Source organism: Oryzias latipes, chromosome 11 (assembly GCF_053564925.1).
Source record: "Oryzias latipes strain Hd-rR chromosome 11, Olatipes_Hd-rR_3.1".
Taxonomy (NCBI): Eukaryota; Metazoa; Chordata; class Actinopteri; order Beloniformes; family Adrianichthyidae; genus Oryzias; species Oryzias latipes.
Genome location: NC_136247.1, coordinates 7,902,108 through 7,929,191, shown reverse-complemented (window position 1 = coordinate 7,929,191; position 27,084 = coordinate 7,902,108). Strand labels below are relative to the sequence as shown.

At 43.4% G+C, this 27,084-nt stretch overlaps 2 protein-coding genes across 3 annotated transcripts; one reads left to right on the top strand and one right to left on the bottom strand.

The window, feature by feature from the left end:
* Positions 1 to 2,053: 2,053 nt before the first annotated feature.
* On the top strand, positions 2,054 to 4,942 carry mrps18b (mitochondrial ribosomal protein S18B). 2 transcript variants are annotated; one of them, XM_011481171.4, is made up of 7 exons: positions 2,054 to 2,208; positions 2,312 to 2,447; positions 2,532 to 2,629; positions 2,706 to 2,774; positions 3,477 to 3,543; positions 3,786 to 3,845; positions 4,687 to 4,942. In XM_011481171.4, exons 1-7 carry the CDS (start codon positions 2,128 to 2,130, stop codon positions 4,884 to 4,886), a joined length of 711 nt encoding a protein of 236 aa, XP_011479473.1. In that variant the 5' UTR covers positions 2,054 to 2,127; the 3' UTR covers positions 4,887 to 4,942. The 2 variants fall into 2 exon arrangements, with proteins under 2 accessions (XP_011479473.1, XP_078810827.1); XM_078954701.1 differs by having other exon boundaries at positions 2,060 to 2,156.
* abcf1 (ATP-binding cassette, sub-family F (GCN20), member 1) lies at positions 4,927 to 26,295 on the bottom strand. The gene is made up of 26 exons (XM_023960073.2): positions 26,083 to 26,295; positions 22,436 to 22,479; positions 22,267 to 22,344; positions 18,219 to 18,345; positions 18,095 to 18,126; positions 17,930 to 18,019; positions 17,438 to 17,482; positions 17,216 to 17,296; positions 15,702 to 15,758; positions 15,536 to 15,631; positions 14,108 to 14,230; positions 13,929 to 14,029; positions 13,386 to 13,471; positions 13,168 to 13,307; positions 12,933 to 13,081; positions 12,776 to 12,859; positions 12,556 to 12,680; positions 12,250 to 12,362; positions 11,849 to 12,023; positions 11,361 to 11,435; positions 8,686 to 8,756; positions 8,571 to 8,603; positions 7,277 to 7,445; positions 6,518 to 6,582; positions 6,366 to 6,438; positions 4,927 to 5,186 (listed from the first exon to the last, which is right to left on the bottom strand). Exons 1-26 carry the CDS (start codon positions 26,141 to 26,143, stop codon positions 5,020 to 5,022), a joined length of 2,460 nt encoding a protein of 819 aa, XP_023815841.1. The 5' UTR covers positions 26,144 to 26,295; the 3' UTR covers positions 4,927 to 5,019.
* Positions 26,296 to 27,084: the final 789 nt, after the last annotated feature.

The window sequence follows — 27,084 nt, the reverse complement described above, 5'->3', positions numbered from 1 at the left end:
TATTTTGTAAATTACAAAGAAATACCAGAACTTAAACAATGCAAGTAAACCAATGAGCAGTTGATTATTACAGAGTTAATTCCCAAAGTGATTTAGAGCTCGGGAACTGGAAATAGTAAATGAGTTAGACAACAGAACTTGATTTACCTAAAAACGTCACTTTGATTACTTTTGAAGACACAGTTTAAAGCCTTACTTTGTATGTCTTACAATTTCTTATGTTTAAACAACAGAACTAATCTATGTGATGATCAATGTTTTTTTTAACATTTGTAGAATACAATACAAAAAACAACAATTATAAAAATAGAATATAAGAAAAAAACACAGTTCTGAATACAAAACAACATTGTTTTGATCTTTTGAAAATTTTACCTATTAGAACAAAATTATAAGTAATACAGTCTTTTTTTTAAACAAACTGGTATGCAAAAGAAAACAAAATGATCCAAACTTCCTAGCAGCACACTACATAGTTTAACTGCAGTTCTGTCTTACTTACTTTGCTTAGGAATTATAGGACCATAGAGGTTCAAACAAAAGGGAAGCAAATATAGAATGTTTTTTTATAACAACTACAACACTACGCAACAATACATGGCTTCACAATATTAAAAAGTGTTTTGAATTTTTTTTTTTTTTTTCACAAACAATCACAGCATATGTGTCAATGACATCAGAATCAATGATGAGAAAAAGGTATGAAAACAAATATGAAAGCAAAAATAACTTGAAAAAAAAGGGGCACGTTTGGGCATTCTTGAGTTTCCCCTAATATAAAGATTTAGAGAACTGTTTGAGACAGTTTAATAATCCATTAATGTGATGTTTCTCCTTTAAGAATTTACAATTATGTATTAAATGCTTTTAAATTACGATCAATACTTTGATCAGAAAGTACATGTTTTTATAAATTAAATCCAATTGAATTTTAATGGATGGTGCATGGTTAACTTGGCAATGTTTTATGCCGGATGCCCTTCCTGACGCAACCCTCTCAATCCAGCCGGGCTTGGGACCGGCGCAGCAGCAGAGAAGGGAATGGGGAGCAGACCGGAATCGGCCCCCCCATAAATGCTTCCTATAGTTTGCCCAAAAGTTTAAAAAAACTCACCCAGTGGTGTGGTGCTGTAATTCTGCAAAATATTAATTATTTAAAATCTCTCGAAAAATGTTCTTGTCACCCAAGCATAATCCTTCCACACAGAGTGGCCTCATTTCTGAAGGATGTTGTTGCAACATTATTTACTGAGCTGAGAGTTTTAGTGGGAATTGGAATTGATTTAATTATTTTAATATATTATTTTAATGGACAAACCAAATTATACGTTGTGCAAAAAATGTTGTGATCAAGATAATTATCGTTTTTGTCCATTAAATCAGAATATGCTCAAAAGTATTAAACAGTGTTTTGCTTTTACATAGTTATTATTCAAAAAAATTGTGGGTAAAGAATATCATGTCGTCTTTCAAATTATTGTTTGCTAAAGGAGAGAATATAGAAATACCACACCATATTTCCTGTTTATATTTTGCTGGAGACACTTTGTTTATTTTGGCCTATGTGTCTAAAGATCCTTTCTTTTTCTTTTTTTCAACAGCATTAAAACCAAATCAACCAAACACACAACCAGTTCGACTACAGTTCTGCATTCAACACGGTCGTTCCCCACAAAATCACCCTCAAACTGTCTTTCCTTGGCATACACCCCATCATCTGTGACTGGCTCCTGGACTTTTTAACTGGCAAACAGTACCTTGCACACCCTTGCAAATTCTCATTGTTCATTATTGTTTATTATTACTGTCCTTGCACATTTAGAATTTGCACGACATCTTTTTTTTGCATAGTTCTATTTTTATTTGTTATGAGTGAACTTTCAGTTTCCTGTAAATATCCTACTCCTATCTTTATTTTATTTGTATTGTATTTAACTTAACCTTGGCATTTGGAGCAGACAGCAAAGTAAGAATTTTATTGTGCAGGGAAACCCGTTTCTTACTGTGCATATGACAATAAACCACTTGAATCTTTACCAGATTGTTGTTCATTACAAACTCCGACTCAGTAGGGGGCGGTAATGTGCACATTTGCTGCTCGCAACAACCCAAGAAGAAGTAGAAAACATGGCGGCCTCCCTGTCCAACCTGACCCGGTTCGTGTTCCGCCTGTCCTCTACAGTTTGTTCTCCCTTACGGCAGGTCCAGGTACCGTGTGTGCTGTTAACGTGTAGCTATTTGAGTGTCGGTCCGTACAGGTTCGGTTCGTGGTGATTTATTTGTTCTGTGTGTCCCGCTCACGCACACACAGAGGCTCCCTGTTCGTCGTTTGGGTCCAGGTCGGTGTTTGTGCGTAGCAGCCTCATTAAAGGAGGAGCAGGCAGTTCGGGCTCTGGAGGCCCGCCACCGCTACAAGGAAAAACCCTGGGAATATCTGGAAAGTGAAGGTACCGCAGCAGCAGCAGGAAGTCAGGTGCGGCTCCATCGGAACCAATATATTCCGTTTCACTGCGGTTCTCCGTCCTCGACAGAGTACTTGGAGCGGTATGGAAATGGGCCGGTGTGGGCCGGGTACCGGAGGAACCACAAAGGAGGCATTCCACCCCAAAAGACTCGCCGGACCTGCATTGTAAGTTAGCCGAACGCCTTCACTTTCCATTTGGTGTCTGTTTTGGGTCGAGCGACTGCCTTTTTTGTTCCTGCAGAGAGGAGATAAGGTCTGCGGGAACCCCTGTCCGGTGTGCCGGGATTCGAACCTCATTGTCCATCCACAGGTCAGTAGACTGTCTGCTCGATTCTGGACACAATACCTCTGAGTGACACAATCAGTTTCCATGGTAACAACATTTAGCTGCCCACCACCAAACATGGCTAATGTAAAAATGAACAAACAAACTTCCAAGCAACTTTATTTTGTGGAGAATTCATGTCCACAGGTGCTCACTATTGCAAAGATGAAATAAAGCAAAATACTAAAATAAATCAAATGTAATTGAAATGTCATTTCACACGCTTCTCTGCAGGCACAGACATTGTTTGGTCACCATGTTGGAATTAATTATAAACAAATGAGAACATTGGATTTTGTGCATGCATAACTGATGTAAAAATAAAATAAAACGATAACCCATATAGCTGTAGATCTAGCTCTATCCAATACTTTATTGATGGACATGAAAATATCTAACACAAGTGATTTTTGAATCACTTTAAAACTTTTTACAGTTGGGATCACTGCAGTCACGATGGTATGTTTCTTACATATGATGATGACAGTGATCACAGTTTTACTAACTAAAGTCCAATAAACACTGGAAAAATCCATTTGAATTAATCAGGTAAACAATTCGCAATCTGATTGACTATTGAGAGGCGGCGTAGCTGCCTACAGCGGCACGTCCAATTGGGTCCTAGTGTGTAGGAGCCTCAGGAGCAGTTGGGCCTGTGATCTAATCTGCTGCTGTGCTCCTCTGCAGAACGTGAAGCTGCTGCAGCAGTTCATGAGCCCTCACACGGGGGCGGTGTATGACCCCACCAGGACGGGTGAGTCCCATTTTTCAGGCCGTGGGCAGCCTGCTTGTTGCACATTTAAGCTGTTACGGATATAGAACCGTGTTCATACACTGGTACGCATGCTCATGTTTAAGCAAGAGGCTGGTGTGTAGTCATGCTCTGCTTGTTTTGTCATTCAATCGAAATATTTTCTTGTTTTAAAACACCAAGGTTTGGATTTGCACCATGTTTAAGGATACATATCTGCTCTCTGGTGTTTCACCTGTCTCCAGGTGTGTGCATGAAGCAGCAGAAGAAGCTGAACGAGGCCATCAACACAGCTCAGGACCAAGGTATGATCAGAGACCAAAAGAAGTCTTAGTTCTTCTCCGTCATGCACAAAATGAAGTTTGGATGCGATCTGCCAGATCAGCTGACAAATCTAGTCCGTTAAATATTAAAACTGACACTTTAAAAAAAATGTAGGAGTCATGAGAAGCAACTGTAAGTAGTAATATATGTAATGGAGGAAATGTAGCTTTGTCATGTGGAAAAAGTGACCTATGACCTCTAGTTGTTTATTGGGAAATCAGCATGAAATGTAGACAAAGGCAATTAATGATGTCACAGCCCTTTTCTCGTGTTTATTGATGCAGAGGTGTAATATTCAGTATTAATGATCATAGTGAAGCAGAAACATGGTCTGAACATTGAGAAGTCCAGCTGGATTCAGGAGAGCATCAAGACCAGTACATTTTAGCTTTAGAAGCTTTTTTTTTTAATAACTGAAGATTTGTATTTCTTTGGATTGATCAATCACCTTATCAAGTATTAAAATTTGATTTTTCAGACAGATTTTCACCTTTAACATCTGTGCATCTCAGATCCAAAATGGAGTTGTCACACCCCAAACTTGTTTATTAAATCTTGTATTGGTACCAGACTCAGACTGAGTGGATCTGAACTTGAGCATGGAAGCTGCTCCAGCGGTTCCTCAGCTGAAGATTACACAGGAAGAAGGGCATCTTCTCCCATTAGCATCTTTGAAGTTGGAGAGTCTTTTTCCTGGCTGCTACTTGAATATCTGCATCCTTTCAGTTTTATTGGTTCCAGTGCTGCATTGGTTCTGGATTTGCCATAAAAGACCCATCTGAGGTTTCACAGCTCGTTCCTCACTGACTTATCTCGTTTCAGGAACGCTGCCTTTCCAGATCCCACATGTGGAGTTCTCAGGAGATGATTACTCAAACTCCCATGATGCAGTTGGCTTCACACCACCCCCACCCTGTCTGAACTCTGGTGAAACTTGGTACAAGTGGTATGGCGAGATGACACCTGACGCCGGCGAAGTGGCTAAAGTCAGGAAACTGTACAAAGCATACCTGAAGAGCTGAGAAGCTCCGCCTTCATGTTACACACAAAATACAATAAAGATTGTGGTCAAAGCGTTTATTTGTTGAGCTGTAGCGTGTCCTGTTCTTGTCATATAGTCATTACAGACAGCAGTCCAGAGGAGTGGCTTTTTACTCAGGGGTTCACCTTGTTGACCATGGTCTCCCCCAGAGCCTCCAGCACCTCCCTCTTATAGTCGTCAAAGTCTCCATCGATCTGGATGATTGAGCGATCCTCCACTACCCACAGCGTGCACTGCGTCTCTGTGATGAGTCGGGCGTCGTGGCTCACGATGATGACGGCTGCAAACACAGACACGGGTGAACCTTGAATGTCGGCTCAAAGCTGCCTTGAGTTTTAGCAGCATGACAGAGTCTGGGACCTGAAAGATGTTTTTGTCATCCTGGCTGGATCTATTAAAATGTATTTGTAACATAATCCATGTAGGGTAATCCAAAAACAAAAAGAACTTTGTTGCACAAAAAATGATTCAACAAAATAAAGTTAAAAATCTGTTGCAACAGATGAAAAGGGATAAAGTGAGATTTGTTCTTAAATATTGGGGGGTGGTCCCCATCCCATCAGTGGGCTGTCTGCAAAGGTTTTCACCACTTCTTTATAACATTTTATTTGAGCATTAAAATATCAAATGATTCTTTTTAATCTAAATCTGAAAATAAATAAAAACCTAAACATTTAGTGTATGTTTTTTGTTAATTTCTCACAGATGTATTTTCTTTTTAGAGATTATATTTTGTCACATCAGAAACTCCACTTTGCCCACGACTGTACAGAAAGTAATCTGTAAATCTTCTTGGTTAAAATAATCTAAATGAAAAAGATCCTGTCAACGAAAGCCTTTATCGCCTGGATCCTTTAGGCAGTACCCAAGAGTAAATATCTCAGCTATCTACATCTACGGTAGATGAACTTTACTGCTCCTTCTCGTGCTCACATGGTACACGGTCAATTAAAAAGGCCAGGATCTGTCCGCCAGACTAGATCAAGTCAGTGTGTTCAATCTGTAAATTGTAGATTTTAAAATCACAAAAATATTGTTTTGAACCCTCTTCTTAAGATTCGGGAGGTCAGACAGGCTTTTTTTTTTTTGAAAAAAAAAAAAAAAACAGAGCGCTGTTATAATTAACGGTAATTTGAGATCACTGATCTGAGCTGTGTAGGACCAGATGAAACCTGGTTTTGGACTAGAAGGCGCACTGTCAGTTTTTGAAAAAAATTAAAGGTTTTTAGGTGCGCCTTGTAGTGCGGAAAACACGGTAAATGTATCTTTAGGTGGATATTTGAAACCTGATTTTGATTTAAAGCCAACTGATGACCTGACTCACTATCATGTTTTTCAGAACTCCAAAGTAATTTTTTTTTGCTTTTTTTCCAAACAACTTTCATTTACAATATCAGAAAGTTGATCTGATTGGTTGTCTAATTTTAGACTGTCACAAGTGTCCGGTGTTCATGCTTACCTCCTTTGTATTCATTGATGGCCTCCGAGAGGGCGTCTATGGACTCTATGTCCAGATTGTTGGTGGGTTCATCCTGAGGAAAACAAAAGGTGGATTGAGTTTGTGACAGAGAGCCGAGCTGCAGAAACATCAGCAGGCTGAGCGGCTCTTACCAAGATCAGCACGTCGGGCTGTCGACAGGCCAGCTCTGCAAACACTACCCGAGCCTTCTGACCTCCTGCCACAGAGAAACCAGCAAACATCAGTCAGCTCCCTTCTAGGGATGGCTACCGAGCCCCGGTATTTAACGAGCAACATTCTTCAAGACCGCAGTATCAGTAAGATCTGACCTCAACGGTTCTGCTATCGGTACTGGAGAAGTTGCTTTTTTATGTGCGTGTGTCCCACAAGATATAAACTAGAGCTGTGACGTTGTGGGATTTTTGATCACCGCAGTGATCAACAACCATATGCAGAACTTTCAAAAAGAAAAAAAAAAAAAGAGAAACGTGCGGCTTTCTGCAATCTACCTGCATACTCCACCATGTTGCACTTAGCAACTGTATTTTGATTTAGAGTGAACAGTTCATTTAATTTGTTTTATATTTACATCATGACAGCAATATGTCAAAACATTGCTGTTTATTTTTCTTTAATTAACTTGTTTTTTCACGACTTTTCAAGTTGGAAAAATGTATAAAGTAAAAATTTTTGTCAAAAAAACAATGTTGCATAATGAGGAAATAAAACACTTTATTTCCTAATTTGTTATTTATATATTTATTCATTCTCAAAAAGTATCGATAAGAGTATCGTTAAAATACCAGATCGATAAGCAGTATCATTAAGAGTACTAGTACCGTTAAAACCTTAACCATACCCATCCCTACTCCCTTCTTAAACGTCTGACCGTTTCTGGGCTCCGCCCATACCTGATAGTTTGGAGATCTGAATGGTGTGGGCGTGGCTCTCCAGGCCGAAGCGGCCAAGGCATTTCCTGCCGTCCTGGTAGGGCAGGTTGAAGTTTCTCATCAGGTACTCTGTGGCCGTCTCCTCCATGTTGAGCTGGTCAGCATACTGCTGGTTGAAGAAGCCCACTTTCTGAAAGAATCGCAGATTGAGGAGATGAGGAGGATGAGGAGGCAAGATGAGGAGGAAGCACAGAAGTGCAGTTTTTATGAAACAGACACACTTTTTATGTTTTCATGGTAAAAAATGAAGAATCTTCCCCTCAATTGAAGCAAAGTTGCATTAAAGGCAAAGAGCTGCAGATGTAAAGAAGGCTGGCTGTGAATATGTCCATGTATGGGGTCATGCATGTTAACTTGACCCATGTGGTTGTACATTTAGCTTTTGACCCTCTTGTCGATCAGGAGTGAAAGGTGATGAAACTTGGGATGAGATGAGAAATGGGTAAAATGTTCATTACTACCAGGAGGAGCTGATTCAACTTATGGTTTGGAGTTGAGAACGGGAGTTCTAATCCAACACTTCATAATTTCCAAAACTGCTTTCATTAATTCAAATCCAGTTTATTCCTCATATTTTGTTAATTGAATCTGTTTCTTTTATCCATTGAAGAACTAACTGCTGGTCTTCACAGCCACAGTCAAAGCATAACTCACGAGGCAAGCTTCATATTGGTCAAAGATGATGTCATCTTGCTAATTTTATTTTATTTATCCAATATACATCTGTAAATGATCCATTTTCCTTAAACAGCAGCGTTCACTGCTAGGCTCTGTACCTGAACCCACAAGCTTAGCATTAGCCGTCCTATGGGAAATTCAATTACACGTTAGCATCAAGCTAGCAGACGTTGGCTTTACTGCTGTTCTTGTTCAAATTACTCTGTAGATGTGTCAGAGTAAATTAGTAATGTTCCAAGAACCTTTCAATTATATTTTGTAAACTGTCTAGCAGTGTTAAAGTTGTACACCATGATTGTTTTAAAGCTTGATCTTTATACTAAATCTCAAGAGTATCTTAAGGACACCGGAAAGGAAAGGCATAAAAGATCGATTTCTACTTTCATGGATCGATTTTTGGATCAATTCAGATCGATTAAACAATTTATCAACCCAGGCCTACACACCCCTTTTTAAAAGGCAACCCCGCACAACATCCCTGTACTCCACCTCACAATCAGTTTTATTTAATGAAAAAAAAGTCTGTTCAACAAATTACAAACATGCTTTTTGTGAGGGAAATGTTAAAGTTACTCACTAGGCGATGATTCTTCCTCATTTCTCCTTTAGTCTGTAAACAAACAAAAAGATCCTCTGGTTAACAGAGCAGTGAGACTGACTGTTTTAAGGCTGCTTCAAGTGTCTGTTCTCACAGGAGTTAGTTTTCCAGTCAGCAGCAGCAACAGTGTACTCTTCCCCACACCGTTGGGTCCGACGATACAAACTAAAGCAAGGAAAACAAAAGGATGTTGGGAAAGGAACACTTCATAACAATATAAACATGGATGAGAAGCTCAGAAGAAGGAAAATGGATCATCTTTTTTTGTGCTCAGGTGGTAACAGATGAACCGTATTTTCACGACCACAAGGCGCACTTAAAAGTGGAAAATTTTTCTCCAAAATGTATGGAGCGCCCTATGGTGCGGTGCGCCTAATGTGTTGTTGTGTGACTTCAGTAAAGAGGACGTAGGAGTGGACAGCATGAGAACGGTAAGGAGGGAAGTGAGGACGTGAAAGAAGACACCCCCCTGAATAGTACAAAGGTATGTGCATGATGCAGTACAACATTGTTTTGAAAACTCTGAAAATGCCGCCTGCAGAGACACGCTTATGAAGCACAGTTTGAACTGCTATCAGCTACACAGAGGAACATGGGAATCGAGCAGCTGTGAGAGGATTCAAGATGAATGAATCCATGATCATTGATTTCATGAAGTTAAAATCTAATTGATGTGAGCGTTTTCCGACGATTAGTGATGAGTCCACTGTCTTCTGAAAATAAAAACGTTGATTGTTTATTGAAACCATTGGGCAAAAATGCAATGCATTAAGGTCTATATTCTCCGATCTAGTGAGCATCGATGCACACTGGTTGTCCGAAGAGACTTCTGGGAAGTAACCAGGGCAAAATTTTGAAATTTTAGATTTGGACAACGCCCTATATAGTGCAGTATGTAGGGGGTTAGGGTGGGAATTCGGACACAGGGTAAGACTGGGAGGCAGCGCCGGGCGAGTTATGCCACACTTGAATGGATTGTAGAAGCTTGAGCTAACGCAGGGGTCGGGAACCTATGGCTCGCGAGCCATATATGGCTCTTTTGATGGTCACATGTGGCTCGCAGACAAATCTTTAATTACACTTTTTTTTTTTTCATTAGACCAGTCCTTCTCGGGCGCGATGCGATGCCAGAGGCGCGCAGTAGTAGCGGTGCTTGGAGAGAAAAATCTGCGCCAGCACTTTCAGTTTACTATTATCTGTTATTTCACAGAGTTTGTACCAGCCGGAAACCTGTGAATTGCCGTGCCCAAAACTGCGCGCTCCCGTCTCCGAAAAAGAGCGCGCAGATGCGAGGACGGGATGTGTGAGGAAGAAAGCAGAGGGTGGAGTTGTGGGCACAGGTAACAGGTGAATTGCGCAGGGATTGTAATAACGTAAAACCCGCTGCCTGTCACTCACTGTAGCGTGTGAGTGTGTGTTTGGCTCCGCGTCTGCATGTGAGCAGTCTGTCTCACATCTTAAGAACATTCAGACCTACCTACGATCACGTTTGAAGTCTCAACGCCTTATTTATCAGCAACAGCATAACAATGTTATTAAAAATAATCTACAGACTTATTGTACTTTAAAAATGTTGAAATCACATCAAATGCACACATTCATTTGTATATTTAATTTGAAACATATCGTTGCCTACTGACTTGGACTGGACGGCTGTTGGGCCGCGTTAAAAGTTCTGGAGTTCAATGAACGCATCAAGCAGAGATCTGATTGGCCCTCAGTTCTGTCGCTCAGCCTGTTGTTAGGTAATTTGGACCAATGGGGTTCAGCTATGGGCCGAATAAGGGAAATGGGAGGGCTGGAGCGGGAGAAGGGGAATATAAAGTTGGCAGAAGCGCTTTCATCTCGCTGGAGAGATTGAGGAGTTGCTGAATTAATTGTACGGCGTTTGTTGCGGTCTACAGTAACCAGAACAAAGAACCTTAAAAGAGGTTAAGTCTCAGTGCCTCAGTGTGGGAAAGGGACGCTACATTATTGTATGGCTCTTTCGAAATTACATTTCAAAATATGTGGCATTTATGGCTCTCTTGGCCAAAAAGGTTCCCGACCCCTGAGCTAACGTGTCTGCTTGCACTGTTCTTCGAGCTTTTACAAAAGCCGGCAACCTTCATGAGGAGCGGCACGACAACGAGACAGACTCTGACAATGAGGAAAGGGAACATGGCGTGTTTGAAAGAAATTTAGCCCGGCTGTTCATTTCAGATACAGAAGATGAGGACTTTGATGGATTTTTGGATGTTGATTGATGACTGAAAAAAATAAAAATAAATCACAAACAACTCTGCGACTTTTGTGTGTGTTGAATATAGAAAAAGCACCCATAACTGGAACTGCGCCTGTAATCCAGTGCGCCCTATGGTCATGAAAATACAGTAAATATATCAAAAAGTGTGCACAAAGGCGGCACTGGCCCAGGCAGTTGAGCAGGTCAGCCAAAGATCAAAGGGTCGGCGGTTCGATCCCTGCTACCCCCAGTCAACCGTCGTCGTGTCAAGACACTTCACCCTTCCTGGCTCCAGTGTTGTTGCTCAACTGGTGTGTGAATGTGTATGAATGTTTCGGTGATGGTCAGAGTAGGCGCGTACTGGCAGCCACGCCTCTGTCAGTCTGCCCCAGGGCAGCTGTGGCTACATCAGTAGATTACCATTACCAAGTTTGAATGACGAGTGAATGAATAATGGACACACTGTAAGTGCTTTGAGCGTCTGGAAAAACTCAGATAAATCTGATCTATTATTATTATCATTATTAAAAAGGTTGTGTACTTACTCCTAGAGTCCATATCGATGCCAAAGTCCACGTTTTTGAAGAGCGGTTTCTGACTGTCGTAACAAAAGTCAACACCTGTGTGATGCAGAAAAGCACAGACTGGGTTTTTCTGCAAACGTTTTAGGACCTTTTTCCTGAAGAAGATAATTCATAAACATAATACTTAAGCAGACAGATTTACAGAGCCATCTGGCAGCTGCGAATTTCAGTGTGACTGTTCATTACACCCATTTTTGTGGTCTGTTTGTAAAAAGAGTTGTTTAGCTGAAAAAAACCGAACACACCACTGGTAAAAGTTAATCCAGTTGGGAATCACATTCTTACTTTATTTCTTGGACTACTTATACAGAGATGAGACTCGTAATTGACACAACAACATGTTCATCAACACCAGACACATCTGGGAGCAGAAATGTGGGTGTGAACTGTACTGTTCAGATCTAAACAGTTTGTGGAGCTCATGTGTGTTGGGGTGGGGGTCGTCTTACTGTGCAGGCCCAGGATGGGCGGTGAAAGCGGAGGTGGATTGGGGAAGGTGAACTTCACGGTGTACTCTTTGGGCCTCTTCAGTAACTCTGTGGCCTCGTGGCTCTCCTCGTCCTGGCCTCCCTTCTTCTTGCCCTTCTGCTGCTTCCTGGTCAGCACCTCCTTCGTTTGTTTTTCCTGAGAGAACATATGAGATGCTCAGATGATCAGCTGCAGATGGGAGCGTTGAATGAAAAGGCAATGAAGACGTCCACTGAAGACCCATTAGGATAAGCAGTCCAGAGCCCACAGCAAACTGGCCTTTAAATTTCAAAGGGTTAGGCTGCAGCAGCGTAAACTCAGCAGGAAAGCTTCATGCAACAGTACTGAGAACACAGGCTGACAGAGGGGCAACTGTACTCACCGCCTGCTTGGTAGACTTGCCTCCTGCTTTCAGGTCCTTGAGCTTCTTCTCCTGTTTATCGTACTGCTTCTGCAGCTCTTTCTGCTTCTGGACGTACATCTTCTTGAAAGTCACTTCAGGAAAACAGGAAAAAAAAAGGTCAGGAGAAGGTCTCAATCCTCCACTCAGTTAAACTGATGCTGCAGAAAACTCAAAGCTATCAGAGTTCACATCCCAACCCTCCATATCCGTCACCTTGAACCCAAGAGGAACAGGTAGATCTGGAGCACCAGGATTGAACTGCAAGAGAGTTTGTGTCAAACTCACAGTAGTTCCCTCTGTAGTAGTAAAGCTTCTGGTTGTCCAGGTGGATGATGTCCGTGCACACCTCATCCAGAAAGCTTTGGTCATGGGACACGATGAGAAGCGTCTTTTTCCAGCCTTGAAGGTAGCTGCAATTTGTTCAAAGGACAACGAAGCCTGCATAAGCTAAACCTGGACCTTTAAAGGACTCATGGATGGATTACAACTTATGAACAGGTCCTACTTGTTTAGCCAGATGACAGCATTCAAGTCTAAGTGATTGGTGGGCTCGTCTAGCATCAGAAGAGTGGGCTCCATGAACAGGGCTCTGGGGACAGGAAGGTCAGTGGTGAGTCACTGAAGACAGGGAGATGACTGAGATTTAATGGATTTAGAAAGACCTGGCAAGTGAAACTCTCATCCTCCAGCCTCCCGAGAACCTCTTGGTGGCTCTGTTCTGCATCTCAGGCGTGAATGACAAACCAGCCAAGATCCTCCTGGCCTTGGCTTCAGCGGCTGCAGCACCAATGACCCTCAGCTCCTCATAGACCTGGAGAGAGGAAGTTGATAGCTAGTCATCATGAAAACCAAAAACCAAGGCAGACTGACATTTTTCTCCTCAAACACAGAAATAACCTTTTCCAGCCTCTCTGCCACACTGTCCTCTCCTTTCTCCAGGTTGGCCTGCAGCTGCTTCTCCTCCTCCAGGAGCTTCAGGCGACGGGTGTCGGCTTTCAGGACAGCCTGAACGGCCGGAGTGTCGTCAGCCACCACCTCTGGCAGAACCAGGCACAAAACGGTCAGCACAACCGCAGCCACAGCCGTTATGAACGTATAACAGAAAAGCCACTCACCCTGCTCACACAGCAGCACGTCGATGTTGGGGGGGATACTCAGAGCCCTATTGGCGATGTGCTTCAGTAATGTTGTCTTTCCTTTGCTGCAGGAACACGATACAGACTTCAAAATCTGCACCTCTATACTGAAAAGTACACTGGTTGTTCCTCCATCTTAACACATATTTTAAAGTCGAAGAGTTAGAAGAGGAGAGATTGTCTCTTTTGTGGGGACTTGAATGATTTAGCTACAACACAACGACACATTTTCCAGTTCAGCCTGCTGAGCTAAATGATAATAAGTGACGTCTTCAGATATTTAAGGGGTTTTAAGTTAGTCTGCACATAGTTTTTGTATGAGGGTGATGTAAAAGCAGGAATAGCAGAGCAATTGACCTTCACAGAAGGAATTCTCCCGCTGAAAATCACAACCTCCTTCCTCTGATTTTGTAAACCATTTACTAATGGTTTTGAAAAAGCAAAGCATAACTTGCTAACTTAAGAGCAGGAATGCAACAACCTCAGGACACAACACACACAAAAAGAAAGACTAATAATCACCCATTTGGTCCAACCAAACCGTAGCGTCTTCCTGCCACAATGAGAAGGTCGGCGTTGACGAAGAGTTCTTTGCCGTGAGCAGAGATGCTGAACCTTTCAAGCTGAAACAGAGGAGATCTTCACCAACAAGGACCGAGGGCATTGGTCATTGTAGGGTTCTAGGTGTGTCAGCATGTTACCTTAATGTCAGAGGCGTTTTCCAGCATGGCCTGTCTGGAAGACATCTCTGCCTGAGACACAGAGAAATCTCCTTCCAAAGCGCTCTGAGCCTTCAAGGAATCCAGTTCTCTCTTGAACATATCCTGTAACAAGAAACCACAAGACTGTTGATTCACCAATCCTCAAAATGAACATATAAAGAAAAACAGAAAAAAGATGCTAAAAGGTACTTGCGTCTAACATAAAAACATTTGGTTTCTGGTTGCTTTTCATCCTTTTAAAAAACATGGACAGACTTGAGCTGGCAGAGCGCGAACTAAACTCGCGATCGGAGGTTGACCACTTTCCCCTCGGCGCCGCATAAGCCCTAAGTACAGTGGCAGATTGCCAGCAAATCAAAGCTGATGAAAATTCCAACCACTGTCAGTAACTAAAAACAAGAATCTTAGATGAAGAACATGATAACATAATAATAATAATAGCCAATTTGAACATTTTAAAAAGAGCAATGCATTGATTCAACTCTAAAATTTATAGACGACAACATTGTTGTTTTTTCAATAAATCAAAGGGGATTTTATGTTCCAGATGAAAATTTAAGGACCAGGAGGCAACCTCACAGTGATAAATTTAAGTTATTGGTAATTCAGTTACAACAGAAACTGAAATTGACTTTCATGTTTTATTCAGACCATAAGGTGTGCTTAAAGTCCTTTAATTTCCTCAAAAATCAAAAGACCACCTCATGTTCTGGTTGTTCTTACTGACCCTTGACTGATTTTCTGTGCACAGAAAATCCATCCAAATGATTTAGCATGACTTTGGTAAACCATGAAGCTGCAGCGCTTGATTGATGGGAGGTACTAAGCTTCAACATAATGAACCGAAATTCTTTTTGCAGTGTTTCTCCTTGCTTATTGCAGATAAAACAGACGCACATGAAAAACAGTACAGTTTACTTGGAAAAAACTTCCCATGAATCCCTCTGACCAATCCTCTGCCCCATGGCCCCTCTAAGCTTTCTGGGTAATAAGGTCCAATCGCTATATCAGACTGTTTTGTTTCACTTAAAATGTCCTAGAATACGTTGTGGCGTACGTCCAAAACGTACAGTCAAGTCTTTTACTCTGTTAGCCACTTGTTCCCACATTAGTCAAAAATCTGCGGATTTACGTTGATTGCGTAAGCACTTTACTACTTTTAAGTGATGCATATTAGCACAAGGCTGCTTTTCTCCACTTCAGAGTTACGGTACTGAAAAGAATGGCAACTGTGGAGCTCCAGCTCCAGTGTTCTAGGGTTAATTTTATTGAAACATGGATAATGATAGCCACTTGCTGCAGATCCCTTTTCAGAAGGCATGATGCTGATCTGAGCTACATGAGAAATCCTCACCCACAACACCAAATAGATCCCAGCCTGATCCAAACAGAGTGCTGGCCAAGTACCTCTTTTTTCTTCTTCTTCTTCTCTTTTTTGCTCAGGTTGGCGTAAGGGTCGTCCAGTGTCTGCTTGGCCTGCTCCGCAATGGCATCCTCCGCACACTGTTGACATGTCGTCACGTAGTGAGCATAGGCGTGCAAGAACTTACAGAACTGTGCAGCGCAAACAAACCTTCATTACACCTTCCTCTTCATCATCATCCTCCTCCACACTAGGAGATTTTCTTTCCTGCAGCATTCAAACACCATTTCCAGGCAATTAGACATGACAGTGTGTTTAAAGACTTTGGTAGTAGAAACTGTGGCGTAATGACCCCTTTGAGATTAAACAATCAAAAACAGTCAGCAAAGGCTCACCTAGGGCCTGTATGAGGGTAAAAACACTAACAAATGTGCTATTTTACAGAAATGTAAAGCCTGCGTTGAGGATGTAACTCAGTGAAGAAAAAGCTTCCCTAACTTTTTGACTTTTCCTACAAATATACAAATATTTTTTAAAGACTGCATTTCACGTTTGGATCAAACAAAGCAAATTAAAGAAAAGAGGGTTTCCTATATTAAAATTAAAAATACATAAAATGGAAGAACTAACTGCATATTTGAACAACAAAGAAAGCTGGTTTATGTTATGCTGGGAAAAGTGGGTCCAATATGCTAATTTACATATTCCACATTTTATTTCAAAAATACAAATAATAGATAAATACTGGTCACTCCCAATATTTCAGTATTTTTATATTTTACATAAAAATTTTTAAAAATTGTCTCAACGTTTGGGTATTAAGAAACTCTGAGAATATTCAAATTGTAATGTTTATTGCGTATTTAATTTATTTTTTTAATCAGACACTGGTTTGTTTTGTAATGTAAAACGTACCGACAACGTACAAAGACAAGATCGAACAAAATAAGAAATGCAACGTCATTTATGAAATCCCATGTCACACCTGCAATAAAACGTACATCGGAGAAACAGGACGCACCTTCATCACAAGAAAAATGGAACATCAAAAAGAATGTGAAAAGGAAACAAATAAAATACTAACAAGAGCCAGACGACAACAGGCAGTACAAGAAAATATGAAATCAGCCATAACGGACCACTGCAAGCAGGAAAACCACATCATGGACTGGGAAAAGGCCAAAGTCCTCCGCACTGAAGACAACAGACACCGCAGATGGATCATGGAGGCGGTGGAGATAAGAAAGCGAGCCCCCACTTCCATGAACAGGGATGAGGGGGCCTTCCTGCTCTCCCACACCTGGAGCAACATCCTCCAGCAAAAAACGGACATCAAGGGGCGGAGTCACTTGTCAAAGCTTGACAGGTGACTCCGCCTCAGTCACAATCAGATGTTTTTTAAAGACGTCACACACCACCACCTGATGACGACCCTGATGAAAGGTGGAAGACATTCCACCGAAACATGTCGGTACGTTTTACATTACAAAACAAACCAGTGTCTGATAAAAATTAAATTAAATACGCAGTATAATCTTATAGACACAATGAACCTCTTTGTAATGTTTATTGTACTGTAAAGTTGAAACTTGTAAATAATTTAAAAAAAAAAAAAAAGAACTGAGGATTTCCTCTCCAATAACAGTGGGATCAGGTGAACCAACACATCAGCCTGCTATTACTGATGGACCTGCACTCTCACTGTCTCTCACTGCAGCACTCACCTTGGATTGGACATCGCTCTTTCCGGACCTCTTAGATGTTTTCTCATCCTTGTCAGCCTGCTTTTCCTCCGAAGATTCTGCCTGACAACATCATGAACACACAGGGCTGTCAGTCATGCCAAGCTTTGTCCAGGGATACATACAATTCTTTCATTTTTTAGAAGAGAGACTAAGAAAACAGCTGGTGTTGGGTAAAAAAGGCAGACATTTAGCAGGACTTACCTTAACCTTCTTGGACTTGCTTTTGTTCTTGTTTTTCTCCAACTCCTATTTTCCAGACAACACAACAGAGATCAGTCCAGATATGCTCGTCTCAGGCAGGAAAGCTGCTGCTGAAACCTCAAACATAATCAAGCTGCATGCCAACAGTGAGGAGTGAGACCCACAGATGAAACAGGCTGCAGGTGAGAAGCAGTCAGCACCACAGATCATGAACAAAATGAGAAATGAACTGACAGCAGGAACAAAGACAGCCCTCTATCTCTGAGGAGCACTGACAAACCTTTGAACAATAGAGGGTAGAGAAGAGCAAGGACAACCACTGTACCAACAACACACACCCCAAAAAAGCTTATCAATCAGGTTTAGTAAAAAAAAAAGAAGATAGGTCTAGAAGTGCCATGATGCAAGAACACCTCTGATTCAGAGTCTAATGCTGCAGCCTTAGCTGGAGCATCAAACGCCATAAAGCATCTAATCGTGTGACAGAAATACCTGTTTTGCAAGTTCCTCTGCTGCATCAGAGTCCACCTCATCTTCTTCATCGCTCTGACTTTGACCAAGAGCAGCAAAAATGTTTCCTCCCTGAAGGACAGAAGCAAAATGTTAAGACCATCAGTGAGCAGGTAGGGTTAATGTGGGTCAACACTGAAGACGGACCTTTTTCTTGTTTCCTCTGCTGGGGGCGATTACTGTTGAAAACACAAGCAGAGCACACTGACCATCAGTAATCTTAAAACAACACGCACCTAATCATGATGCACAGCAGGGCTCCAGTACCAACCTGGTTCATCTTCCTCTTCACTTGCTTGAACTGAAAGCTTCTCCAGAGTCAGCCTGATGTTCTCATCATCCTTCTCATCCACATCGCCGCCTTTTCCTTTCCGTCTGTCTTTCTTTTTCTTCTGAGGCTGAAAACAGGTTCACACATCAGGAGAAGCTTCAGGTGGGGAGGAAAAGCTGCTGAGCTGCTCTGGCAGAGCAGATGCAGAGAATTTCACACAAACCGCAGAGAAATCAAACAGCAAAATCACACAAAAAGTAAGGCTGGGCCATCATGACGATGTTGGAGGAGTTTTTGAAAGATCAACTACCGGTATGATGGCAAAACGTGGCTCTGGTATAAAATGAACTGTTAGCAGCAGATGAAGTTTTGCTCAAACTGGATTCCAGTTCACCATGTCCCAGTATAAAACTACCGTAAATTCCGGACTACAAAGCGCACCCGATTACAAGCCGCACCCACCCATTTTTACGTGTTAAACTACTTTAATACATACACAAGCCGCGTCAGAGTACAAGCCGCGCATGTGTTAGGCAATATTGTCATCCTGACAGATCACGATCAGCATCCCAGAGTGAGTGCAGTTCATTAGCACGTTGTGGGTGTAGCCAGCTGTGCCTCTGGCTCATGTATTTGAGTGTATCGACATCTGACAAACAGCATGGACCTCTATTCTGTTCACAAGTTCCTCAGTTATGGTGTTTTTATTTCATTCTTTTTTTTTTTTACTTATTGACAATCTAGGTATCATACATAAAATTACAAACAGTAACCATATAATCAACATTACATCCCTCAGTTATGATGAGGAAATTTACATCCGCGATTCCACATTTCCCATGAGTCTTAGGGGCTAAAGGCGGGGCCAATGCCCGGCTCGCCATACTGTTGTACGTGTTTAAGAATGAGTATCAGCAGTGCATGGAGGGGTGAACGGGTAAAGCTCTCCTTCCGCATGTGTCGCGGCAGCGTTATGGGAGTAACAGGGCTGGTTAAAAAACACACCGGTAAAATACAGCAGCGGCGACTGAAAAGCGCGCGCCTCAGCGCGATACGCGCGCCTCAGTGCGGCGCGTGCGGCAGATTTCAGAAGCCTCTGCACTCCGCGGACGCCTCTGCACTCCGCTCCCGCCCCGCGCGCTCCTTGTCTCCCCTTCCTATCTACTCCGACACCTCTGGAGAGGGCGGCTTCAAGGAGGAAAACTTCGTCCCCATTGCGCCGGTGGACCGAGCAAATCGTGTCTGTGCAAAGCAATCGGACTTAATACTGTACGTTTTGTGTATGAGGGGCGGGTGCGTTGTTACGTGTGGGAGCCTTCAGACTGCCATCGGCCCCGCAGCTCTATAAGAGCAGCAGGAGGAGAAGACGTCTCCAACTCACACGGAGGCTGTGAGCTTTTCAAAGCAAAATTCCGCTTTTACGGTTTCCTTAGAAACCGTAAATGGAGTGTAAATTCACTCCATGCGCTGTTCTCTCCGTCACGCAGCAAACCGGCTTTTCCAAACCCGTTGGTGACGGTGGACTTTTTTACGCTGCTTTTAACGATTGCTTTTAACTTGAAAGCTTCATCATAATGTAGCGGCGATCACGTCCACGCAGTGGCGGTTTTTGATATGGGCGATGTGGGCGGTCGCCCAGGGCAGCACTTCATAGGGGGCGGCATTTGCCGTGCCTGAGGCGTTACACCTAATGTGCTACATACTATATTCAAAGAGGAAGCTTGGAGCTTTTAATTTGAAATTGCTTCAGCAGCCGACACATAATGCTTTTTGTTTGACACATCAGACTGTTAAGAATGTCTTCCTCCTATTTGCTCTTCACACTTATGGTGCAAAAAAAAAAAAAAAAAAGAATACCTCAGAGTGAAACAACGTAAAACAGGCACATGAAAAGGAATTAGGCAGAACAAACACCCGTGCTCAACCCAATTTCGAAAAAAGCAGGCAATGGAGATTATTTCCCACAATTCTTCTGACACAGCAGACCCGATGCGCACGTGACCACCGCCCTCTGCTGCAAGACGCTTGCGGCCACACCTCTTTGCGGTAGTCTTTGGAACATAAGTCAAAAACTCGAGAGGGGGGCGCAACTCGCCCGTGGCTGGCTGAATCACACTAACAGGTAATTGGGAGTCTTTTTCTATCTGACAATGAACTCTGGGCCGCAGCTGCGCCTCCCGTCATAGAGACGGAGCCGCGTGTGTCAGAGGGAGGGTGAGGGGGGATGAGATCAGACCATTTTTTTAGGATTGAGTTTTTTTGGAGGATTTCTGCTGTTGGTGTTGCACAAATTTAGGGAAATGCCAAATATTTTTGGAGTAATCCCACTGATGAGTTCTAAGATTTAGTCTTTAATGTTTTATAAGACCTAAACATATTAATCACAATAAGTTTTATTTTTTAGATCTAATCCCTCTGTTATGTTTCACAAAGACACACACAGGATGTCACACATTAAGAAATTATTGCTAAAAATGAAGCAGGAGTCCAGCTCTAAAAAAAAATTCTCTAAAAAATGATGAAAGAGCAAATAAATGGAATTATTTGATATAATTTCTTATTAATATTTCCAGGCTTTCTTTGCTTTTTGTCCTGCAGCATGTTCATAATTGTATAATTTCGACAGAATATATTTATATGGAGAACAAAATATTACAAGTTATTTAAGGTTTAATTTGTGTTCCTGTTTTTATTCATATTTATGTTCAAAAAGTTCAGTTTAAAAGGTTTAAAAGTTTAGCTTTAGTGTGTAGTTCAGTAAACATTTATCTTCTTCGGCCCAAAACCTTAAGCGTGTTTTTAACTTAGGCCCCTGTGTGACTGAGTTTGACCCCCCTGTAATACGAGTCTAGAAAATTCATGCATATTTTGTGTAAAATGGCTAAATAGAAGATAGGGAACACAGCAGGATGTTGTCAAATTTTGTATGTGTGTGTGTGTGGGGGGGGGGGGGGGCGTTGGTGGGGCTACTCGCCCAGGGAGTAAGTTAGTGTAGAACCGCCACTCCGTCCACGTTGGGTCTAATGGCCCCAAAGGATTCTGGGATGCGGCCGGGCATGCGTGTTTCGTTTTGTTGAACCATGACTGAAGTGTCTAAGACCTAAAGTCAAGTGCATGCTGTTTGGCTGCCAAGAGGTGTGTTGAAAAGAAATGCCTTGTGCTTGGTGTTGGATAGAGAGTTCAAACTATTCACTGAGTTCGAAAGTACGTACACGGCGGCCGCCAATTAAATCCATAAATCAGCCGCGTCACTGAATAAGCCGCAAGGCTGTAAGCGCAGGAAAAAAGTAGCGGCTTGTAGTCCGGAAATTACGGTACTTTAGGGTTGTGTCAGAATTCCTTCAGTACTCACTGTATAGTGCACTATATAGTGCAGGGGTCTCAAACTTATTTTCACTGAGGGCCACATCAGCATAGTGGTTGTCCTCAAAGGGCCAGATATAATTTATACATGTAACTAAACGTAATGAAAAATAAACATAACTAATCCTTAATGTTAAATAACTCATTTTTTTTATAACTTTTTAAATTGACAATTACAGTTGCATAGAAAACATGTGTTTGCTTGTAACTTTAGCATAAATCCTTTTAAATTTGATTATGTCAGGTTAAGTTATATGGACATTGTTTAAGTCCTAATGTATTGTTGCCCAATGCGATATTTCAAGTCCAATTCCCCCCAAGATATGAATAAATACACACCAATTTTTATTTTAATAAATTAAAATCTTTTATGCTCTCGCAGGGCCCATAAAATGACAAGGCGGGCTACATTTGGTCCCCGGGACTTCAGCTTGACACATGTGATATAGTGCGTTCGCCATTTTGTAGTGCTGTTAAAAATCTACAATTCCAAAACCGAGTGCCCTAGAAATTTCCCAGAAGTCTCTGCAAAAAATAAGTCTGTATCGATGCTCACTAGATCTGCAAATATAGACCACAATGCATTGTGCAAGGTGTGTCTTTTACCATCAGCTTGCTGCATACATATAGATCTAAAATATCCCTAAATACAAGCCTAAAATGTCCAGTACAGAGAAGGTAATACCTGCTTTCCTTGAGGTTCTTTCACAGCTGCTTCATCAGCCTTTTCAGGTTTGCTGTCTGTGGAGAGTTCCTCAAAGAACTGAAAAAAAAGAGTAGCAGACATCCTATGAGACCCAAAAAGTGTTGCAAAGGCAAATCACGACAGCTTTTGAAACCAAAAAGGAACTCACGCTCTTCTTTCCACTTTTGTCCTTTTTTTTCTTGGGGACTTTTTCTGAGGAAACAGAAGTCATCTTTAAGTTCAGACATCTTTGATCCAATGAGCTGCCAGGTAAGACCATGTTAGTTCAGGCACAACATACACCACATGTAGGGATTTAAAGACCCACTCCACTTGACTTTTTATATTTTAACATGTCTTATTGCATTTTTTTCATGATGGATTAATTGCATTTCCGAGTATTTCTTTATTCAAATTGTTGAGTCGGGTAGCAGATGAAAAGAATGTTTAAAAATGCTTGCATTTGTTACATACACACTACAATCAGCAGCCCACAAGCTCTCTGCTTCGCTCAAATCAACTTGCAGACAAATATATCCATGTACGTCTTTGTTATCCTATACGGCTGGATAGCTCCAATATTGCTCGGCAACACCGCTGTTGTGTTGGGGATGTGAGGGACTGTAAGCTGGCGGGAGAGAGTGTAAACAAAGGGATGATGGGAAATGAGTGCAGGCTTACTCCTTGCTAACAGTCTGCCCACAACTGAAGGCGAAATTCTGATGAACAACTGCCGCTCTGCAGAAACTATGTCCAAGAAAACTATACAGCATAATTTAACAAAAGAACACTGGGGACGATTTTACAATGGATCAAAGGATGATCGGAGTGGGACTTGGAAAAAAAAATTTTTTTATCCTTTTCTTTTCCTTTTGAATAAAACTGTTCATTGTTTATTATGGAGACCACCAAAGAGAAGTCTGGCATCTGTAGTTTATATCGAAAAATATCTCCATATTTTGATGCTCAAGGAAAATCCAACAAACAACTAAAATAAATGTTTTGTCATTACACCAAAACTACAAGAGCAGCGTCATTATTCGAATCTAATGTCACCACAAGATTTTACTTTGGAGTGTAAAGGAACCATGATGTTGGTGATGTCTATTGTTAATGTTGACCATTCAACACGAGCCTTGCATCAGCCACCGCAGCGCTGTCAACGCAGAAAACTGCCCCTCCTGCTGCAACGTGCCTCTGATGTGTGGGCTCCTTTCAGCCTCAGCACAGCTGTGTCATCCACACCACATTCAGTATCCACGGCCAACTCTAACCCAAACCCACAAAATCTACCTTTTAAACTAAAACTACGGGTCGTATTTTTCCATTTCCTATTAGCTGGCTAGTAAGAGTTAGCTTCCAAATCACGAAGTTTTGACTGGTTTTATAGAGTTGACTTTTAAGCGAAAAACACCATTTAATAAAGACAACAATCTAAACGTCGGCCCTGTCCTGTGGGGGGGGGCGTTCTGGGGGGGAGGGGGGGCCCATTATTAGTACGGGTCGGGGGGGCTAGCGGGTCGGGGTCTCCGCTGAGGCAATCAGTGGTTGCCTCGGCCGGTTGGCCTCCTCGGTCCCGTCGAGGCCTGACCAGAGCTCTTCTAGGGCCGGCGTCTGGGGGTGGGGGCCTGGGCTTGCTCCGGGGGGGGGCGACGCTTTCTGGCTCCTCTCTCTCTGTGTGGGGTGGGTGGTGCCGGGCCTGGGGTGTCGGCGCCTCCGGGGGTGGGCCCCTGGGCTGGGTGGCCCTGGCCCCTTTGCTGGGGGTGGGCTGGGGGACGGCTGTTTGACCACCGGGGGACAGTCTACCAGCTGTCCCCAACTTACCCCCTTCCTTATATAACCTCATATTAGGGTGAGGGGGTGGGGGGTCTAGCCTGCGATGCGCCTTGGGGGGGGGCTACTTGGGAGTGGCCCCCCTCCTATGGTTGCCGTATGGAGTGGGCCCCCCCTCTTTCGGTTTTATTTGCACCTTAGACATGTAGGGTCCTTGGTAGGGGGGGTGCTTGGACATCACTGCAAGCAAGCAGCAGATGTCCTCCTGGCACCCTACCCGCCAATTTTAACCGCACCTTAGACATTTAGGGCCCCTTGGTGTGGAGGGTGAGGGGACATCACTGTGAGTAATCAGGAGATGTCCCCTTAGTGCCCTACTCGCCAATTTTAACTGCACCCCCCTTAGTACACACACCCCTCCCCCTTCAATATATACATTCAAACATAAACACACACACATGCACACAAACACCCTCTCAAACACCCATACACGCACACACATTTTACAAGGAAGGTGGGACCTGGGTCCATCTGTCCCCTACCCCTTCCCTGGTGGGGGGTGCGGGCCCCTTGGCGATGGCGGCCGTGTCCCTTGGGTGCCGGCTCCCTGGGCCCGGCGGTGCTCTCTCCGCACGGTGGGGGGGGTTCATATTACACCTGAGCCGGGGGTGTTCGTGTCCCTGGGGGGTGGGTCCTGGTCCTTGCCCCTGGGCGCTGGGCCCCGCCAAACTTCCAACATGGCCGAGCCTGGTCGGGCCATATTTATAACATCCCTTGTGGGCCGCCCTTTTTTCCCCGGGGTTCCCCCCTCCTGGGCGGGGGCGGCGGGCCCCTGCCTTGCTCCTACCTGGACCAACCGTGGGCCGGGTGGGTGGCTGCCTGGAGTGCGGAGCGGGTCTCCCTTGGGGGGTCCTGGCTCGTACCTGGGGTCGGGGCGGGGGGATGCCCGGAACTCCTGGGTGGTGGTGGGGTGCTCGTCTGGGGCTGTGGGCGTCCCTCTCCGGTGGGGCCCTGCGTTGGGCTCTTCCGGCGCGGCGGGGGGCTGCTTTCCTGGCTGGGCTGGGGCGGCGCTCTCTTTCCCTCTGCGCCTCCCTGCTCTCTGGCTCTGGGGGCCTCGCGGCGGTCCGGCTGGCCCTGGCCTGGGTGGCGGTCTTGGTCGCCCGGGGGGCGGTTGTTCCCTGCCTGTTCCCGTGTGGCGTTGGGGGAATTCCGGCTGCCGCTGCTGCTGCGGCGGGGGTATGGGTGTGGGGGTGGCTGGGCGCTCCTCCTTCTTTTCACATTCCACCATCCATTTTAGAAGAACATAAACACTCACCTGAGCACAGGTGTTAGCTCACCTTTGCACTAATAGTTTGCATGATTGAATGAATGAAAGATTTCACACTAGTTGGTTTAAAGGCATAGGTATGCGTTCGTGAACACTATCTGTTTTGTGTGCATGTTGACATGTGGACATTTTTGCGGCTAGCAGGTGTGTTGATAATATTTGAGTGTGTGTGAACAGGCCCCGCCCTTTTTGTACTACATTTGAACCGTACCGTAACGATAAACAACCAGTAAACCTGTCTGCTCTATGCTGCTTCATGGTCTTACCCCCCTTCCCCTCCTATTATCACCCTCCTACCCCCCCCCCCCCTCTCTCTAACGTCCCTCTCTCTTCTTCCCCTCTTTCCTTTTCCGTCCGGTCCAACACCAAAGATTTTCAAACATGATTGAAATTAATAAATTTTGGCCTCAATTACAAAAGGGGTTTATTCAGACATACCTTTGGTTTGTCTGAAGATGAATAACCCCTCTTGTTAAAATAAAATATGTCCAACACAAGAGGCCCTCAGCTCTCATCTGTTTGCCTAGCTGTTGGACAGGACAAGTTAAAAAAAAAAAAAAAAAAAAAAAAACAATCTAAACGTCTACTTCGAACTCGTTAAAAGTGGCGCTAACATTTTAGAAAACGTTCTGACCCATAGTCGCCCAACACTTTTACAGACAACCAGTTCTTAGCACGTATGCTAATAGCCTTTTTACCCATGACCGGTGCCTCACCTTCCGCCGGCCCGGCGTCTTCGTCCACCCACTCCGCCTCTTCTTTAGATTTCCTGGGCATGGCGCTGCTTTGATTGTGTTTCTGGATGTTGACAACGAACCAACGGTACGTGTTACCTTCTGCCTTTCACGCAGATGTCACGCGGCCTGCCTAAAAGTGATGCCGGCTCAAACTTCCTCTGGCTTCTTCTGTGGTTTAATGGTGGTTGGCATGAGGACATTTTTAGTGTTACCGCCCCCTATCTGCATTTTTGGAACATTTTTGACAGAACAAGGATAAGAAACGTTGCTATGTGGGAAACTGGAGTGGGATTTGGGCCGAATGTTTGCTAAAAATGTTCAAAAAGTGACAAAAAATATACATTGTTTCTTTCTCATCCAATTTTCCCATCAATATACAAGGTTTATATGATTTAAAAGTAAGGGGGAAATTGCTGACGTTATCTCTGTGAAACAGCTAAAACAGATTTCATCCCAGAGAATTAATTTTAATTTTAAGTTTCCTTTTTAATTAACAGTACAAAAATATCAAGTTTGCCTACCGACCACGTCTGGGGGTGGATGATGCTGTCATCCATCTGCTGCAGCTCACTCACTCACACCTGGATGGTGGTGGAGGCATGGTGAGAATCACCTTCTTTGACTTCTTCAGTCCCTTTAACACCATCCGGCCTTCTTTACTGGGTGATAAGCTGCGGCTGATGGGTGCTGGTGTGTCCACCATCTCCTGGATCACTAATTACCTGACAGACAGGCCACAGTTTGTCCGACTGGGCGGCGTCCTGTCTGACGTGGTGCTGAGTGGTGTGGGAGCCCCACAGGGCACTGTGCTCTCTCCATTTCTGTTCACCTTGTACACCTCAGATTTTCAGCACAACTCAAAGTCATGTCACCTACATAAATCCTCTGATGACTCTGTGGTTGTGTGGGGTGTATAAGTGGTGGACGGGAGGATGAGTACAGGAGACTGGTGGATGGATTTGTGGAGTGGGCTGGAGGGAA

What these genes read in the sequence shown, in the direction of transcription:
- mrps18b (XM_011481171.4), top strand. Translation starts at nt 2,128, where the DNA reads ATGGCGGCCTCCCTGTCCAACCTGACCCGGTTCGTGTTCCGCCTGTCC. An exon ending in ACCTCATTGTCCATCCACAG is followed by an intron (nt 2,775 to 3,476) that starts GTCAGTAGACTG and finishes GCTCCTCTGCAG; the next exon opens with AACGTGAAGCTGCTGCAGCA. An exon ending in GTATGACCCCACCAGGACGG is followed by an intron (nt 3,544 to 3,785) that starts GTGAGTCCCATT and finishes ACCTGTCTCCAG; the next exon opens with GTGTGTGCATGAAGCAGCAG.
- abcf1 (XM_023960073.2), bottom strand. Translation starts at nt 26,143, where the DNA reads ATGCCCAGGAAATCTAAAGAAGAGGCGGAGTGGGTGGACGAAGACGCC. An exon ending in TGGCAGAGAGGCTGGAAAAG is followed by an intron (nt 13,082 to 13,167) that starts GTTATTTCTGTG and finishes TCCTCTCTCCAG; the next exon opens with GTCTATGAGGAGCTGAGGGT. An exon ending in TGAGGAAGAATCATCGCCTA is followed by an intron (nt 7,446 to 8,570) that starts GTGAGTAACTTT and finishes CGATTCTTTCAG; the next exon opens with AAAGTGGGCTTCTTCAACCA.